Source organism: Paramisgurnus dabryanus, chromosome 3 (assembly GCF_030506205.2).
Source record: "Paramisgurnus dabryanus chromosome 3, PD_genome_1.1, whole genome shotgun sequence".
Lineage (NCBI taxonomy): Eukaryota > Metazoa > Chordata > Actinopteri > Cypriniformes > Cobitidae > Paramisgurnus > Paramisgurnus dabryanus.
The window spans coordinates 44,822,966-44,842,850 of NC_133339.1; the positions used below are offsets into that span (position 1 = coordinate 44,822,966).

The window sequence follows — 19,885 nt, forward strand, 5'->3', positions numbered from 1 at the left end:
AGTTTTTTGTTACAAATTTTCTTTGGGGGCCGCGAAGGAATGCCACGTACACAAGGGGGGGGCGCACGCTGAAAAAGTTTGGGAACCACTGCTCTACGTAAGTGTGAAAAAAAAACTTTTTGAGCTGAAATTGAGGAAATGCCACAAAAATCTTTTTTGTTTATCTTTCCTTCTGCTTGTTATCAGCAAGTATCATCATTACTCTTATTATCACTTCATTTATTCAATTCTTGATGTGAATTTTAACATCTAAAATCCTAAAACAAATACATTTTTTTTTTAATAATCATTGATGAGTTTAATTGATGGGTGTTGATGGAGGATGAGCACCCACTGGCAGAAACATAAATCAACACATACAGTACAGTGCTGTATGATTTCTTTTATAGAAAATGGGGGAAGGAAATTTTATAACGTCATTACCTTTCCATGAAGACAGCGTCTGGAATCCAAAATAACTCTTTTTGAACTGAAATTGAGGAAATGCCACAAAAATCGTCAGGCTCCCAATAGACTTTATCTTTGTACCAAGCCTGCAAAGTGTAGTTTAAGGTTAATATTAGTGCTGTAGCAATACACAAATCTCCCGATACGATCTGATACACTACTCATCTCACGATATGATTGCGAGATTAATTGAACTGAAAACTAAAAACATCAATTACACAATATATGTCTCTGATTGGACAGAGAGCAGCTTGCATTTAATGAAAAGGCAATCCCCAAAAATATGCCTCTTATACAGAACTTAAACATTTTAGCATGTGTCTTAAATACATGGGACATTATAACAAAAGAATCAACAAAAAGCATGCTATATCATTGCTTTATTGTCCAGCAGGCCCATTGACATGGAGCTGTCCTAGGGCACAGGCCTCCAACTATTTTTCTTTAACATTTCAAACATGAACATTAATATGTTTTATGCCAACTTTATGTAGTGCACTGTTAACGATTTCCCTGTATTTTTACAGTACGGTACTGGCAGCACGGTTGCCAGTAAGTTACTGTATTTTGGGTTTACAGTACTGTACTGTAATACCATTTTACAGTACACAAACTAGTACTGTATAGTTACAAAGCAGTACTGTACTGTAATTTTACAATATTTTATTACAGTAGTCTATTTTTACAGTAATTTACTGTAATGTCTATATTGACCCATAAATACTATTTATTACTTATTACAGTTAATACAATAATATTATATAAAATAGATAGAGATTTAGGTTTAAATCTATAGTTATTAATATGGTAAAAATGCTATCCTTGACATGACATAATGAATTAAAAGGCAATCCAAGCAATGTTTGTATCAAAATTTTATTTAAAAAAACATTTAATTGAAACAAAACATTTAAAACAAGATTTTAAACAATAATAAACATATAATCAAGTAACATAAAATAAAATCAACAAGTATAAACAAGTTTGGAGACCCCTGCTGTAACATATTTAACTCTGGCAAATAGAACACTGTTCCATAGTTTGAAGTTTTCAGTTTAAAGTCCATCATCGACTTAAAGGTAACATTTCACTGTGGTAAAAAGAACACTGGCCCATAGTTTTAAATATTCTACTTGAATTTCATTGAACACTAAAAATAAATTAAAAATTAAACTGTGGCAGACAGACCAGTGGCCTTTACTTTGAAGTCGTCCATTCGAACTCAATCAGGGACTGCATGAAGCTGTTCACATGGGGGTTAATGGCCACAGCTTTTCTCTGCACCAAGTTCCTTGTCTATTTGCTTGCTCCTTGTCTGGATGTGCACTTTTTCCCATCTTTGGAATTAATTCTATCCAGAAACCTGTTAGAAATATCATAAACATTAAGTCAACAAATATAAGATAGAAAAAGATTCTTAAAAAAACTAAACTCAGCCTTGAATTTACTCCTATTCTGAAACCTTTTGCTCTTATTCTACTGTTCCACGCCTAATTACATTAAAATACAGAAGATTCACTTACCTCGGAACAAACTCTTTCCTCAATGGACAGCATCCACATGGATCATGTCATGATTGAATGTCCTGAACAGAAAGTACAATTGTTACTGATTTGGACACTTATTCTGAAAACAAAATCTTTTGTCAATAAAGTCCAGGGACACCTCTGCTAAATAAATACAATTATTAAATTAAATTTCTTATAACCAAAGTCTGAATATTTCTGTTTGTATATTTCTACATGGCAAACTAAGACTAATTGTGTACATGTTGTGTATGGTCGTGTTACAGTGTTGTGTGTGAATGAGTGAATGAGTGTATACATGGGTATTTAAAGAAACTGTAGTGGTAAAGTGCAAACTTACCGAACAATGTGCTTGGTGTGTGTCTGGTGTCACCCCTTGTGCCTCCACATCTGCCTTAACTCCTGAAAAGTGCAATGACACTCATGTAAACTACAAATAAAAAGTGATCAGCACATTCCTGTGTACTTTTACATGTGACGTGGTGAAAGCATTTAATATTGCAGTCGAAAAAATACATGACTTGTAACTGTACATCATGTACTTGCCTGGTGCCTTTAAAGATGATCCATCTTACCCAATCCAGCTTACAAGCAATGGTAAGACTGTAAAAAAGACAAATGTTACAAAATCTGTTAGCCATAGAAATAAGTAGACATTGTGAAGGAAATGGTAAAAGAAAATTTAGTAACACTTTACTATAAGAGTTTATTCCTTAACATTTGGTAATGCCTTAGCTAATATGAACTAACAATGAACAATATATTTTACAACATTAATAATATTTGATAATGTTCATTGTGCAGAGACAAAGTGATTGATTTAAAAATGTATTAAGTGTTTAAATCTAATATCATGCTATGCTAACAAATAAAACATTACTGTAAGTGTTAAGTCAGTTGTAAAACAAATATATATATATATATATATATATATATATATATATATATATATTAGTTGTTATATTATATATTATATATAAATATCTAAATAAGTCTTTTTTAAATTATTATTATTCTATAACATCTTGTCTACAGAAAATCTCTGAAAATGTCTCGTTTACTGCAGAAAATAGCGATTTATAGTGACAAGGTAAAAAGACTGTCCCTTTAATGTTTTACCCGGACGGCTGCGGTGTAACACTTTTTCACGCAAAGTTTTTTAACAAGTTAGTAGCTAGCTGCTCACTTTAAAGATAAACATGATCGCCTAAATCTGAGCAATCCTGGTGATGCCAGTTTCCTACACGATGTTATTATGGATTATTTTACATCAAGAGATGAAGGATCAGATGACAGAGACGAGAAGACAAAGGTACGTAAATGCGGAGCCCATTCTCTTTTCGTGCATTGATTTGATGTGTTTTGGAAACTTATATATACAGCGTGTAATGCATCTGAAGTGGTGGAAACAATATGCCATAAAAATGTATTGGACAACTTACTGGGCGTGTAAAACGCTTAAGAGAAGATATTCTCTGCTTTTGCGGATATACCGTAATATAATAACAACAACAACAATAAGCGCGGCAATCCCTTTCGTTCATCTGATATTAAGATGAGCCCAGGTCTGAATTATATTAGGTCGAAGTTAAAGCTGCGATGAGTTCGATGCATGTATCCAGTTAAATATGAGGTTTCTTGTTTTCACTTCTGTGGAGGAGTTCGGTATGCTGTGTACGGCGTGTCAAGTCCTGTCTGTTTACAACCACAGCCTTACCAAACAGTCGAACTTCATACTTTTCTCTGACGCTAACTGAACGGATGAAACGCCGTCAACGACCGTTATGCTGGGACCGCAAGACCGCGCTGGCGGGTTGTCTTTGTCCATTTCGTTAAAAAATAGTTTCATTGTCACCACACTTTCAACACAATATAAACTCACCAAACCGTCATAATTTAGTTAAAACAACCCTATATTCATTTAAAAAGGTGTAAAGCGAGTTAAAGCAGCGGTAGACATCTGTGTGTAACGTTTACGTTAGCTTACTTTCTGAGGGAGATTGAAACTTTGTTGGCGACCGTTTTTCTCTCTCATTGCACGTTTAAAACAATATTGTTACAAACTATTGACAACATTCTTAAACTAAAAATTAAGTTTTCATGAAACAGAAATATTTCAAACTTACCGAACTGCCAGAAATCAATCGTCCTCCTTCAGCTGCAGCCAAGAGTTGTGCTCTCTCTCCCTCTGTGTGATTTGACTCTGGCGCACTTTCTCTGATTATTGCAAGTACACCTGGCACATTACAGCAATGGCTACAGCAAGGTTACATCAAGACCAAAATATACTGTAAAATTTTCCCGCTCAAACAAATTTACCCAGAATGCATTATGAACTGCAGTACTGTACTGTAATGTACACATACAGTATAGTACTGTGGATTTTTACAGTACAGTGCTGCTAAATCTACAGCGACATCTAACAGTGTGTCCTAAAGTTGATCTAGTGAACTAAACAGTAATTTCATATCTGACAATACAGAACAGTACACAAACATGTGTTGATTTTCTCATCATCTATACTTACAGCTTCTATTTCCCTGCTCTGCACAAAAAAAATCTGATGTACATCTATGCGAGTCAGTAAGGATCGAGTCAGAATACGACTGATATTTAGAAACGTACTTTAGTTTTGTCATGTTTTCTGGCGTGCTGTTAGCCTGACGTTGTCAAACTCAATTCTAGTCAGAATTTGAGTCTGATTCCGCTCCATTGAGCTATAATTATGAGGCGTGTCTCAACTGAAAAATGCCTCTGCACTCAATTGGATAGACCTATGACCAATCAGAGCAACGGAGTGTGTGGCGTATGTTGAAATGATGTCTTTTGCAGCCTGACTGAACTGCTAGTTATTTCGCTACAATGACACTACAAGTCTGAGTTAACAAACATACATCAACACCTACAGTTGTGTCCAAAATTATTAGCACCCTTGGTAAATATGATCAAATAAGGCTGTGAAAATTCATCTGCATTGTTAATCCTTTAGATTTTTTATTAACAAAATTCAGAAAAATGTATTCTTTTATTGGATAATAAGAATTTAAAATGGGGGGAAATATGATTATGAAATAAATGTTTTTCTCTAATACACATTGTCCAAAATTATTAGCACCCTTTTATTCAATACTTTTTAAAACCTCCATTTGCCAGTTTAACAGGTCTAAATTTTCTCCTATAATGCCTGAATAGGTAAGAAATCACCTAACAAGAGATCAGAGACCATTCCTTCATCCAGAATCACTCCAGACCTTTTAGATTCCCAGCTACATGTTGTTGCTTCTCCTCTTCAGTTCACTCCTCTCATTTTCTGTGGGGTTCAGGTCAGAAGAGTGGAATGGCTTTAGCAGAAGCTTGGTTTTGAGCTCAGTGACCCATTTTTGTGTTGTTTTTGAGGTTTGTGTTTTGGTTATTGTACAGTTAGAGGATCCAAACATGGCCCATTATAAGAATTCTAACAGAGTCAGTCACTTACGGATTTTTTATCTGTTGGTATTTGATAGAATCCATGATGCCATGTATTTTAACAAGATGTCCAGAACCTCCAGCAGATATATTGGCCCACAACATCAAAAACACAGCAGTATATTTCATTGTACACATGGGGTACTTTTTTTCTCTGTGTTTATCAAACCCATCTTGAGTGTTTGCTGCTAAAAAGCTCATTTTTTAGTTTCATCTGACCATAGAAGCCATTCCCATTTAAAGTTCCAGTCATGACTGATAACTGAATATGCTTTAGTTTGTTTTTGAATGAGCTAGGAGAATTTTTCTTGTAACCCTCCCAAACAACATGTGTTGATGTAGGTTCTGTTTGACAATTTTTTAAAAGGTTTTCTGAACCAGAGGCTCAACAATTTTCTGCAATTCTTCAGCTGTGACCCTAGGAGAGTCTTTAGCTACTCAAACTCTCCTTCTCACCGCACATTAGGACGATATAGGCATAGGTTCTCTTTCAGGCAGTTTTGTAACATTTTCTGATGGTTGGAAATTCTTAATTATTGCCCTGATGATGGAAATGCTCATTTTCACTGCTCTAGCTCTTTTCTTAAAGCCACTTCACCAATTTGTGAAGATCAATTATCTTTTGCTGCACATCAGAAATATATTCTTTGGTTTTTCTCATTGTGATGGATGATTAAGGGAATTTAGGCTTTGTTTCCCCTGCTCTTTATATTTTTGTGAAACAGAAGCCAGAGCTGAATGATTTTGTGTTTACAATCATGCTGGAGTTCTGAAAATTGTGAAAATGAATGGAAATATACTTCAGACATATTTTACCAATAAGAATTTCTAGGGGGGCTAATAATTCTGTCCAACGAGTATTTGAGAAAAACATTCATTTCATAATGATATTTCCCCTCCATTTTAAATTCTTATTATCCAGTGAAAGGATACATTTTTGTAAATTTTTTAAAAGAAAAATCAAAAGGATTAACAATGCAGATGAATTTTCACAGCCTTATTTGATCATATTTACCAAGGGTGCTAATATTTTTGGCCACAACTGTACTATGTTTACAACACTTTATTTACATCACAAGTATTTACTAAGTCATACAGTAAGACAATCTCTTCCCATTTGTACGTTAGGTTAACTTCATCTACGACGAAACCCATTACGTTGGCTTGAATAATATCGGAGCCTAGCATGTCCCTCCACTTGTTCAGCAGCCACGATTCTGGGGTTCCGAAAAGAAGCTGGCAACGACCGCTATATCCATCTCGTCATGCACGCCGAGTTGCATCGCCGTGATACCCATTTCAGTTACTTCTTTAACTTGATCCTTGATCCTCCTTAGTGCGACCAACTTTTGCCGAATCCCATAGGAAGGACGGCAAAAACATCAACCTGCGAAATGCCTTTCTCGCGTTTTTCAGTTCCTCTTTAAAAAACAAATCTCTGTTGATATCTTTTAGAACAGACTCAATGTCAGAATCCACACATATGAATTCTACCGCGGCAGCCATTTCGTTGTAAATAGATTCAACACACGCGCTCTTGGTTGACGTGGTTGATTACTGTTGAACATCTGTCCATCATCGTATAAAGCCCGCCCTGACAATTTGATTGGTTCGACCCGCTTTGGGTCTAGCATAGTAGCTCCTCAACGGAGAAACCCCAGAACGATCTTCCCGTTTCTCAAAATGTTGTGGGCGGGTCTAAGATCGGCTGGCACCCAGGCTAGCGTGCTGTCACATGGACTTCTGAGTGAGCAGCGGCTGCGTGCTACAAAAAGGAAACACAAACGTTCCGCTCGCGGACATTCATTTCTGCGTGCTGCTCGCGCCAGTTTGTCTTTTTAGTTAAAGTGCGACTGCAACACATTTAAAAAACTGAATTACTTTTCATATAGCTCAGTTTTTTCCCGAGATTAGAAATGTAAATTAATATATTGGCAAATAAAGTGAAAACTTAAACTGGGCATAAAACCTAAACTTGAGGCACAAGATAGGACACTTGGTAGATTTACACTGGGGCACATGCCACAGTAAAAGGGACGACCCTGGTTGGCAGGCTTAATTCTCATACCCTGCCTATTTACCTTTAAAAGTTTGGAACCGTCTTCCTTTGTAAAACAAGTCACAGCATGAAGACAGAGCGAGATGAAAACTATTTTGTTATTCTCGTTATTCTTTTGATGGCTCCCTGCTCTCCGCTTTGAAGAGTTTAAAACTAGCTCTATGATTGGTGGAAGTCTTCTTTTCAGGTTGCTGCCCAATGCGGTTACACTAATAGACGAGTTGCCTAGTGCGCAAATGCACAGACAGTTGAAGTCAAAGCCATCAATGGCTTGCCGCGTATTTTGAAGTGACAGATCGTAGCAGCGTAGTTTCGTGTCTAGAGTGTGTATATATATATATATATATATATATATATATATATATATATATATATATACACACTCACCTAAAGGATTATTAGGAACACCCGTTCAATTTCTCATTAATGCAATTATCTCATCAACCAATGACATGGCAGTTGCTTCAATGCATTTAGGGGTGTGGTCCTGGTCTGAGTATTACACAATCTGCTCAGTTACTGTGATTTTCATGCACAACCATTTCTATGGTTTACAAAGAATGGTGTAAAAAAGGGGAAAACATCCAGTATGCGGCAGTCCTGTGGGCGAAAATGCCTTGTTGATGCTAGAGGTCAGAGGAGAATAGGCCGACTGATTCAAGCTGATAGAAGAGCAACTTTGACTGAAATAACCACGCATTACAACCAAGGTATGCAGCAAAGCATTTGTGAAGCCACAACACGCACAAACTTAGTGCGGATGGGCTACAAAAGCAGAGGACCCAACCAGGTACCACTCATCTCCACTACTAATAGGAAAAAGACGCTACAATTTGCGCAAGCTCACCAAAATTAAACGGTTGACAACTGGAAAAATGTTGCCTGGTCTGATAAGTCTCGATTTTCTGTTGAGACATTTAGATGAAAGGCATAAACAGAATGAGAACATGGATCCATCATGTCTTGTTACCACTGTGCAGGCTGCTGGTGGTGGTGTAATGGTGTGGGGGATGTTTTCTTGGCACACTTTAGGCCCCTTAGTACCAATTTGATATCGATTAAATGCCACGGCCTACCTGAGCATTGTTTCTGACCATGTCAATCCCTTTATGATCACCATGTACCCATCCTCTGATGGCTACTTCCAGCAGGATAATGCACCATGTCACAAAGCTGGAATAATTTCAAATTGGTTTCTTGAACATGACAATGAGTTCACTGTACTAAAATGGCCCCCACAGTCACCAGATCTCAACCCAATAGAGCATCTTTGGGATGTGGTGGAACGGGAGCTTCATGCCCTGGATGTGCATCCCTCAAATCTCCATCAACTGCAATGCTATCCTATCAATATGGGCCAAAATTTCTAAAGAAAGCTTTCAGCACCTTGTTGAATCAATACCATGTAGAATTAAGGCAGTTCAAAAGGCAAAAGGGGGTCAAACACAGTATTAGTATGGTGTTCCTATTAATCTTTTAGGTGAGTGTATATATATATTTACATCACAGAATCGATAAAATCGCACATCCCTAGTCAATATCATCAAATTATTAAACATTAATCAATTAAACTATTAAACATTATACTGCTATAAAGATTCAAGTTTTGCAAATTAAGGAAACCTGTGTGTGGAGTAATGAGAGTTTTGAAATACTTACATTACTAAGTATTACTTGTGTTGACATGGTCTGGGCATTCTCATCCTGTGGATTAAAGCAAATGTTTAGTGTTAAACCTACAATTCTTCTCAGATTAATACTGTTATGAGCCACATAAGAAGAGTAAATCATGCTGGAGTCATACCACATCTGTGATTGAGCTCAGATACAAATCCCATAAAACCACAGTATAGTCGTCATAACTCAGAGGCCGGACTTGGTTAGTTGCATTGCTATTATCCAACAAGCCAAGCTCTTTGTGAAGTTCTTCATAAGCTGCCTGATATTCTGTAGTATTGCATGATTTTTCATCAGCAGACACCCAACCTGCAGAAATAACACTTTATATAACACAGATCAAGTCTTTTACATACTATCAGAGATGGGCACTCAAGTTAGTGACACGGACTTGAGTCACACTCGAGTTACATTTTTATGGACTTCAGACTCTGGCAGAGGTTCTGACATGCTTTTACATTGGTTCGTTTTTCAGTTGCTTTAAACATATTAATGGCTAATATCACATAACACTGTATTCAGCACAAACTGTGCTATAATAATGTGTACGTTTTTTTATTTTTAAGCAAATGATGTTTATGGTTAGTAAAAATAAAAATATTAAAAGTTGCTGAAATAAGGCCATTTACTAAACTTTTTTTTCACAAACTGTATCTTGTGGAGTTGGGGATTTGTTAACTTATTCACATGAAACAATATATTGATTTAACTTTTGTAAGATACTTTTTATTGTGTAAAGGCAATATGCAAGGGAGGGTCAATGGTCAAGAATATTAATGTGATTCACATCTGAGCAGATAATGACCCAACCCCCAAATGCCTCAATGTGGAATGTTGAGCTAGAAGAATGAATGTGAGGAGACTTAAAAAGGAAATGTTTTGCTTGTAGTTTAATGACAAGCTAGTGTACAATAAAATCTAAATAATAAGAATCAAATGTTAATTTTGTCACATTTTAGCAGACAACTTTGTGTCATTTCCTAAATATACAAGTGAACATCACATAACTAGCATTCCCAAAGTCTTTATACAAGCAATGTTAAGTAACTGAAACTTTGAGTGATACACAACAGAGCTCTGCTATGAGCTGTAAAAGTCATGTGGCTCATGTTACCATATAACTGTGTGAATATGTCTAGTTTTGTACTGATGAGAGGGATGCAGACCTGTAAGAGAGTTATAAACAGCTGTTAGCATATATTGTCCACAGTACTACCAAATACGACATAGCCTTCATAACTGATCAGTAAATATCACTGGTTACATAACTCATCGGTTAATATCACTGATAACACCAAATTCAGATAAACTATCAAGTACATAAACTAAATTCAGATAAACATCTGCAGAGCTTAGTTATATAAAAAGCTGTTTTCAGATGCCCATCGACTGATTGTCTAGATTCTGTTTTTAACAATGTTTTAATGTGTGTGTTTCTTTAAGCACATATGAACTTTCAAAACACGTTGCATATGGCATCGCATCCACGTACGCGAGTACACGCGTCTCCTCACGCTTAAACGCGGCACTCCTGTAGTGCAGCCTTACTGATAGTTGCCATGAAGGTTACATGATAGTGAATTACTGTGTCTAAACTGCACAGCATGTAGATAAATATCTGCCATTACGCAAGCCCTTATGAAAATTAACCATGGTTTTATTGTGGTAAAAGTGTAGTAACCATGGTTTTGTGGTGTATTGATTACTATCAGCAAAACTATTGTTTTTCTACACTAATTATGGTTTAACTATGGTTTTTGTAATCCATGGTGTCAAAACCATGGTTATTTTGTGGTTACCATGGTTTTAATACAGTAACCATGTTTTTTTGGTTTTAACTGTAGTAAAACCATGGTTATTTTCGTAAGGGAAGTACATGCGTCCTTGTTTGTAAACAATGCTTTCTCAATCCGAAGCCTGCAGTCTGCAGTGCTGAGGTCGCATATGAATAAGCATATACATGATAGCAAATAATGAGGATAAATGACTTACTTCAGGAATATTATCCTCCTCCAGGCAGTGTTCCATTGTTCTTCTGAGGTAAGTTAACGTTAACCCGTTTAATCCCAAATTTTTTCTTGGAATTTGAATACATGCAATTTACTCCTTAGACCTCCCTAACACACAAACTTTATGCCTTCTTTGATTTTATGTTGGTTAAGTTAGTGAAATATTAGGTTTTATACTCGGTCACAAAAGTGACCGGTGGGAAACATCATAGCCGGACTTCATTGAAATTCAATTAGACATATTTACATTAGAAAAAGTGTGTTATACTACCGGTCACAATTGTGACCGTTAAAAAAATTCTCAAAATATATCTGTAAGTGACCCCACCTACAAAATTGATAGTTCTATTTGTTAATTAAGATGTTTTACTTCTTTTTGTAGTAGTCTGAGGTAGATATCTTCTTCTAGATGTGCAAGCAGGAAGTAAACTGATCTGGTCATGTGACCTTTCACCCTAGTCACATGACATTGATACATTTTAATCAAGACAATCTATTTTTTTCATTTAAAAGTTTAATTTCTTGCCCAGAGCCAACATCAACACTTTTAGAGCTTTCAGAAAGAAGAAAAAAAACACGGTCACAAATGTGACCGGTGGGATTAAACGGGTTAAAGATGAACGCTTCTTCATTGTCCAGACATAACTGAAGACGTGTGTATAAAGTTTATCATTCAAACGCGCAGTAAAGTTTTTAAATCTGATAAAACTGCTTTGTCACCGTTTGAACTTTTCGCCTATTCATTACCAAGTGAACAGATAGAGATAATGAGCTCAGCCAGGAAAAACTGTACTCTCTTTACTTCAACACAGATTATATAAACAGGCAATATTTGTTTTTGATTATAATTAGTTTGTTTAAAAGTAGACATTTCAGACTTTCTTTGGATATATTTTTGTACATGTAAATACAATAAAAAAATATAAATAATAGTAAAACAAAACACATGTTAACAACAAAATAAAACTTCATTTTTTCCAGTAACAAAAATAAAAAACTCAATTTACATGTACAAAGGGAGTAGAAAGTAGTAAAACTTATGTAAAACTTTTCCTAGTAGTTTGAAAACTGGGAGTCTTAAAATCTGACATTGCCCTGAACTCTTTTTTTTTTTTACTTCTGTATATTGCCAGGCAAACATTTTTTTCTAGCCTTGAACATAAATACAGCTGTTTGAAATTCAACCAGATCAATTAGTTTAAATGCTTTAAAGGGGACATTCCACACAACATTTTAAAGATATTAAAATAAATCTTTGATGTCCCCAGAGTACATATGTGAAGTTTTAGCTCAAAATACCATATAATTTATTGTGGCATGTTAAAATAGGCTCTTTATGGGTTTGAGCAAAAATACACAGTTTTTGTGTGTATCCCTTTAAATCCAGGTTTGCGGAGTCTCAAGCACTTGAGCTGTAGACCGGCCATTCCCAAACTGTGGTCCGCGGACCACTAGTGGTCCGTGAGGGTACTGCAGGTGGTCCGTGAAAAGGCAAAATAAAAATATGTATATTTTAATATACAAAATCGTTCATAATTTGGGCGAACGTGTACTGCTGCCTAATAAACGTTACTGTGAACTCATTCATTCTTGTGTCTGTGAACGGAACGCTCTCTCAGTTTAACGTCGTTCAATAGGGTGCCAGATTTGTATATTCTTCCAGGCGAAAACCCGACTAAAACACACTGTAAACAGGCCTTAATGTGTAGCGGAAAAAACACCCAATCTGGCAACACCGCCACCACTCAGTGTTCACCAGTCACGTTGCATGCGTCATCACAACAACACAGACGCTGCTGAAGTTCCTGCCGCGCAACTCAAATAGTTTAACATTAAATAACACCATATTCGTCCTAAATCGTTAAAGGGATACTTCACCGATTTAGCATTCAGCTTTGTATCTGTAGAAACCTGGCAGTATTACTGAATGACCATGTTTCCCTCCCTCATTTCCCCCTGAGAGGAGAGATATCTGCATTTTGGTTCTGCAAAAAAGTCCTCCGATGATGTAATATGACGATTTTTGCATCATCGGAGGACTTTTTTGCAGAACCAAAATGCAGATATCTCTCCTCTCAGGGGGAAATGATGGAGGGAAACATGGTCATTCAGTAATACTGCCGGGTTTCTACAGATACAAAGCTGAATGCTAAATCGGTGAAGTATCCCTTTAACGATTAACGTAGGCTGCTAACGCATATCCCGGATCTTGAAATAGACTCTGACTAACGTGCACGTGTGGTGTGCAATACCTGCGAGTTGTCATACACGCAATGCCTCGCAATGCTTCTCGCCCGGGGTGCGACCCCCACCCAGCTAGCCTTTCAAGGTATGTGTAAGCAAATACAAAAATTAAAAGACAGTCAATGCTAATGTAAACCCTGGTTGGATAAGGATTTAAAGTTGGACATGAAGATGAAATCTGACGCATTTAGCTTCAGTGTTAAAACTGATCAAATAATTGCTGTCTGTGGTGGTTCTATATGGGCTACAATGGCAATCATTTAAAAACAATAATATGGGAAAAAATAACTATAAATTAGTTCATTTTAAAATTTGTGAACTGTGAACTAAACTAGTTCATGTAGAAAGTGAACTTTCCCAACACTAAGAATATGTATATAAATAATTATGATATAAGGTTAAGAAACCTGTTGTACTGATGTGATGACCAGTTATAGTTTTAGTGCTAGTAAGACTATTTAGATGTGCAGATTAATTCAGGACTTTGTGTAGACATATTTTATAATGAGTATTATGAGGTGGTCCGCGAAAATTCTTGATTACAAATAGTGGTCCACACACACAAAAAGTTTGAAAACCCCTGCTGTAGACAAGACAGAGCATCAAGAGGGAGATTCACTCACAAAAGAAGCTATAAGCGATGTTCAGCATTATATATTTGAACAAGTTTAAAAAGTCAATCAAAAAGTCAAAATGTTTTATGCATACTAAATACATGTTTATCATTTATCATATTTATTAAAAATAAAGACTTTTAGGTCTCATGCTGCTGCCAGTGTTTTAAACAGGCACAATGATTTTCAGCATGTTACAATAAAATAAACTTCCACAAACACTCAGAAGTTTACTTTTTGACCAAACCACACAAGCACATTTAAATAATCTCTATTAAAACAACACGTTTAGTGCTTAAACTTTAGAGAAACAGATCAAATGACATGTTTATGCTTATTGTGTATGATTGAACACATTTGCGCTTCTGTCAGTCTCTCACTCTCTTTCTTGTGACTACTCGTATTCATTTGAAACTTCAGGGAAACATTAAACAACATATTTATGCTTATTGTGTATGACAGTGAATATGCGTTGTTCTCTCACTCTGTCTTGTGCAGTGCATTAATTCTCGTGTTCATTCATATAAACTTCAGAGAAACATATTAAACAACATACTTTTGATGAAAAGGGAACCGTCGCGTTGCTCTCTCTCTCTCTCTCTCTCTCTCTCTCTCTCTCTCTCTCTCTCTCAATTTTCAATTTAATTTAAAGAACTTTATTGGCATGATTGTGTCACTTACAATATTGCCAAAGCATTATACATAGAACAAGAAACATACAATAACACCATATTAACAAACATTAAGGTGCAATTAAGCTAAGGTGCTGGGTGATAGATGAAGTACTACTGCAAAATAAAATAGAATCAGAGGATATTTACAATATAAAGTAGACTTTGAAATATAAACATATGAAGTATACAAATGTACATTTATGGAGGCACATGAGAGGTAAAATAAAAGTACTGTACAAGATCAGGGCTGTGGATTATTTCTGATGGTGTGTAACTGATAAATGAATTTAGCAGCAGCTGAAGGGTGTCTGTCTTCCCCCAGTAACATCTTCATTTGATCTGAATCTGAAGAGCTATGAAACTCTGGTATGAGCTTTGAGATTTTGTCTCTCTCTCTATCTCTCTCTCTCTCTCTCTCTCTCGTTCACTCACTCGCTCTCTCTCTTGCACTAAGGTAATGTTAATCCTAATCTTCAACCTTTAGAAAGACCATTAAAACTACAAGTTATAAGATTGTAGGCTACTGTTTGTGTTTGAGGGAATACAAACGCGTTGTGCTGTCAGTCATTCTTTCTCTCTGTCTCTCGCACTCATGAGGCCACGTCATGGTTGGATAGCGCAGATGAAGTGGCAGTATCATTATAATTAGATCCCCTTTAGGGCTGTCAAAATGGCTGAACAAGTACATTCGAAATTCGTCCTTGAAAAATTATAAAGACCTACTTTATCTTGGAGAAAATACTCCTAAAAGCCCACAAGAGGGCGCAGCACAAAGCAATAAGTCCTCCTAACACACATTTAAAGTGTTATTAAAATGTAACAGTGTTTTGTTAAAAAATGTTTTTTAGCAGGTAGGTCTTGTCAGCTTTATCATTTTAAAAGCAGATTACCACACAAAAAAGGCTGGACACCCCTGATTTTAATGTTTATGCTTTAAAAAGTGCATATAGCTGCTAATTGTATTTGTTATTTGCTGATTTTCAAAAATAAAACTTGTTAAAATGTTTTCAGTGTGTGTATCAGTTCTTTTTGAACATTTCCATCTCAATTTAAGAAAACCATGATAATATTGATAACCGTGATAACTTTGGTCACTATAATCATGATATGAAATTTTCTAACCGTCCCATCCCTACATTGTATCTTATTTTTTTAATCAACAAAAGGTCGGGATTTAATAAATAAGATGTTTAAGTCAATTAGAAGCATGCACTTCCTGGGCTCGAGCGTACTGCGCAGACTCACGTGAACAACCTTTCTGACAATTGTAAGTCTTTTAATAGCCGTGCCAAGAAAAATCTGAATCACCCGCCAAATCTTGCAGAGACGTGACCAGTAGCTAATTTTAGTAAATTCTGATTAATAATCTCCCTTGACTTTATGCCTCCACGTCCACCCAATTGCCTCATAGACAGTAAAAGAGTTTTTTTAATTATTTTATTAATAAACAATTAAATGTATCCTTGCTATTTTTGACACAATCATAATCATTACTTTTGCCAGTTCTTTGTGGCAAGCTTTATGCGTGCGCCTGAGTGTGGAATATGCTATATTACTTAAACGCTCATTATGGTTTAGTAGCCTATATTCTGTCCTGTATAGTATGCTATAATTAAATTATTATAAATAGGCGATTTGTTGAGTAATGGCTTACTTATCAACTAAAAAATAATTTTATTCGGGACAGCCCTTATTTCACATATTTGCAGTCCGAGCAAGCGGAATCATCCGAAACCTGCTCTGCTCACATGCTCTGCACCGAATTAGGTTAGTAATGATTAAAAAAATACAAATGCTTGACCAAGGGCCAGACCCGGTGTTGTTTCGAAGTCTGTTCCCCCTATGTTTCCATTTAGTGTAGTGTTTTTATAGGGTTTTTTATCACGTTATACATTTGTTATTTATATATATTAAAAGTTTAAATGGCTTGAGATGTATTTGTGCATTTATGTAATGTAATTTCATTGTTCTTAATGGTAAGAACAATAGATTCTCTCCTCCGGCAGAGAATCTAAACTCTAATCGCAATCCTACACTTATCTCATTGACATCTATATTTTTCTCATGTTAAAAAGTGTAGTTTACCTGGGCATAAACTTGAAGGATTTGTATTATTAATGCAAATTGCACACCTCTTCTATTTCTTTTGTTTAATATTATGTATGCAAGTTGGCTTTGGATGCTTGTCAATTGTTAAAGAAGTCTAAACTTTGCCGTTAAAGGAGATTTTTAAGTTTTTAGTTTATTTTAAGTTGTTTGTTAAACATTTGTACAATAAAAGGTTTGTATTTTGACTGCAACTGTCATGAATTCTGATTCCTTCACTTCATTAGAATCATAGTGTAATTTAGAATTAATTTGTGTACTTTTTCTTCAATATTCACTCATCATGACAGTAACATAGGACAGTGTTTCTCAACTTCGTTCCTAGAGGCCCAATGCTCTGCACATTTTGTATGTCTCTTTCATCTGACAGACTCAGTTCAGTTCATGGAGATCTCTTGTGTGTCAGGTGTGTTAAATAAGGAAGACATAAAAAATGTGCAGAGCAGTGGGCCTTCAGGAATAACGTTAAGAACCACTCAAATAAGACAATCAGTGAATTTACTGCAGTATTTCCTCTCTTAGTCAGGAGAAAATGACCCAATCATGCATAAAAAAATACTGGCCTACACCGTTACACCGCCGCAATTTTGAAAAAATACCTTGATATAAATGTTTGGTCATATGCCCAGGGCCAGCACTAGCAAATACCAATGATATTGTTTTGACCTTGTGTAAAAGGCTGAATATCTCAAAAAGAATAGGCACTGTTTTGGATTCTTGAAAAAATGTCACATGAGCAAAGATTGCAATAAAAGAACGACATGTCAGATATGTCAACAAAAACTTCAACATCCACAATTAACAATATAAGGCTGCAGATTTTGCTAAACCCAAACCTCATAAAACTAAAAGAAACATAATGGTGCGCTAGTATCAGCTGATTGTGCAACAGGGGCCAGTAGAGAATGTGTACTAGCTATCGTGCCAGTTCAAGTTGAAGTTGCCGAAGGCATCAAGACCATAAAAACCTACACCTTTTTTGACCCAGGCAGTTCGGCAATGTTCTGCACTGAGAACCTCATGGATAAACTGAATGCCAAAGGACACAGCACCAAAATCCTTCTGCGAACAATGGAGCAGGAGAGACCTGGTAAGAGCTATGAGCTAACATGACTTGAAGTAGGCAGTATAAATGGAAGTGCATACTTCGGTTTGCTCAAAGTATAAACTCACCCCAGGATTCCTATTTCAAAAGAGAACCTACTCGCCTACCATTATCTTGAAAAAATGGCATCAAAAAAGCTCAAAATACACACCAGGTTTTTGTAAGGTTTGTTTGTCCTAATATATCTAAGGCCAAGTCTTGAATTAATCAAAATCCTGTCCGGCAAACCACCCCATAATCCTAAATATTTATATTACTATTTATATTAGGGTATATATAGTAAGGGTCTTTGTTGTATACAACACAAAAATTATACAAACACAGAATATGACTATAACACATAGCTTAAAAGAGACTTACAGACTGATGCAAGACAAACAAACAGCAGGTGTAGGTACATGGCTGGCAGTCAGAGATACCTGTGGTGGAGGATGAAGATTGACTCTGAAACACATTATTGTCATTTGTTTATATTTATACAGTGGGTGAGAAACAATGCTCCACCTCCTTCTTGCAGTCATCTCTCTGCCTCTATATGAATGAAGAAGTTGTAATGATCTGATCTGCCTTATCAGATGAGTTACACAAATTAAAATTGGGTAAAATCTGGCTGTGCAATATTAAAACAGAGTAAAGATGAGACCAACGAGTGAAATATATTATACAAGAAAAGACCACTGTCCCAGAGTAAAACAACAACCTCTGGTTTGTTTAAGCAGAAATCTGATTTTTATTTGAAATAGGTTTCACGAGTTCGCCCTTACATCCAATCTGATTGTGGAAGTAAGCATATGGCCCAAACCCGGAGAACTCCCCTATCCCAATGTGGGATAGAACAGAAATCTGTGGATTGGTTTATGAATTAAGTGCATGAGGTGGTAGAGTGAGCCACTGATCTGCTTACTGCTCATGAAATGTTTCTACAACTGAAAAATACTCTGTAGCGGAGATCGGGGTCCAGTGCACCCCAATGGGGACACTGATTCCACTGAGCAATATGTACTGCACGTTTTGCAGAAAATAACTTATGGTATATGTTACATGCACCCTCATAATGTGACTATTATGAGATTGTGGTGATGCTGTGATTATACTTTACCTCATTTAAATGCAATACTTGCAATAAAATAATAATGCGATTAAGCTCATAATCGCAGTGAGTAAAATTGTATTAGAAGAGGTGGTGTATGCCGTATTTAATCACAGTATGCGTCCATTGTAAATGCTTTTATCGCATTTATACCACACTACCTGAAGTGCGTGTGTTTTACTCATGCACCTTAAGCGCAAATTGGTTTTAAACTTGACCTTAGTTTTACCTGAACTCTGTCAACACGACTCGCTGTCAGCAGTCTGCCTTCATACAGAAACAGCTCAAATAACGCTACAGCAGCGTAGGCTATAAGATTGTTACAGGCGCTGTCATAATATTTCTGTCTTCATCACGGCACCAAATAATGAAATATGTCTATAACAACGTGTTTGTCGCACAATAAAATTAAAGGCACAAAAGAGGATGTTTTGTTTTATACATTTTTGCAATATTACTTGAAACTGTCTTTACTAACTGATAAAAGTGTGATGACTGGAGGTGAAAATCATGAGGCAAATGCAGGATAAAGTAAACACAGTTTATTGGCAAGATGAAACAGATGATATGATGGAAAGTTCAGACAGACAAAGGCTGCGGTGACTGGTCCTGGTGCTCGTGGGTGAATTCAGAGTGTTGGATGAAACCGGATACACAAACAGGCAGAACTCCAACGCGAAGACGAGACCACAGGAACACACGAAGACGACAAGACTGGTAAGACACGTAGCATAATCATCTGGCAGTGAGAGGAGAGAATGAGTGAGTATATATGCCGTCTGAGTAACTACCGCCAGCTGGAGTAAAGCAATCACGCACACCTGCACTCACTCAGATCATTAGTGATCAGACACGCACACACACACTTC

At 36.3% G+C, this 19,885-nt stretch overlaps 1 protein-coding gene and 1 long non-coding RNA gene across 2 annotated transcripts in view; both read right to left on the reverse strand.

Moving 5' to 3' along the window:
* The window catches only part of LOC135744760 (5-hydroxytryptamine receptor 3A-like), a 58,038-nt gene extending 39,675 nt beyond the window's left edge, over positions 1 to 18,363 (reverse strand). The window contains exons 1-4 of the mRNA XM_065263069.1: positions 18,287 to 18,363; positions 9,302 to 9,483; positions 9,157 to 9,201; positions 424 to 533 (exon numbers count right to left, since the gene is read on the reverse strand). Of these exons, the coding sequence (XP_065119141.1) occupies positions 424 to 533; positions 9,157 to 9,201; positions 9,302 to 9,483; positions 18,287 to 18,326 (377 nt within the window). The 5' untranslated portion in view covers positions 18,327 to 18,363. The remainder of the gene's footprint in view (positions 1 to 423; positions 534 to 9,156; positions 9,202 to 9,301; positions 9,484 to 18,286) is intronic.
* Positions 952 to 4,397, reverse strand: LOC141281996 (uncharacterized). Its single transcript, XR_012336474.1, has 5 exons — positions 4,100 to 4,397; positions 2,520 to 2,576; positions 2,314 to 2,375; positions 1,971 to 2,032; positions 952 to 1,810 (listed from the first exon to the last, which is right to left on the reverse strand). It is a non-coding gene; the product is annotated as an uncharacterized lncRNA (long non-coding RNA).
* Positions 18,364 to 19,885: the final 1,522 nt, after the last annotated feature.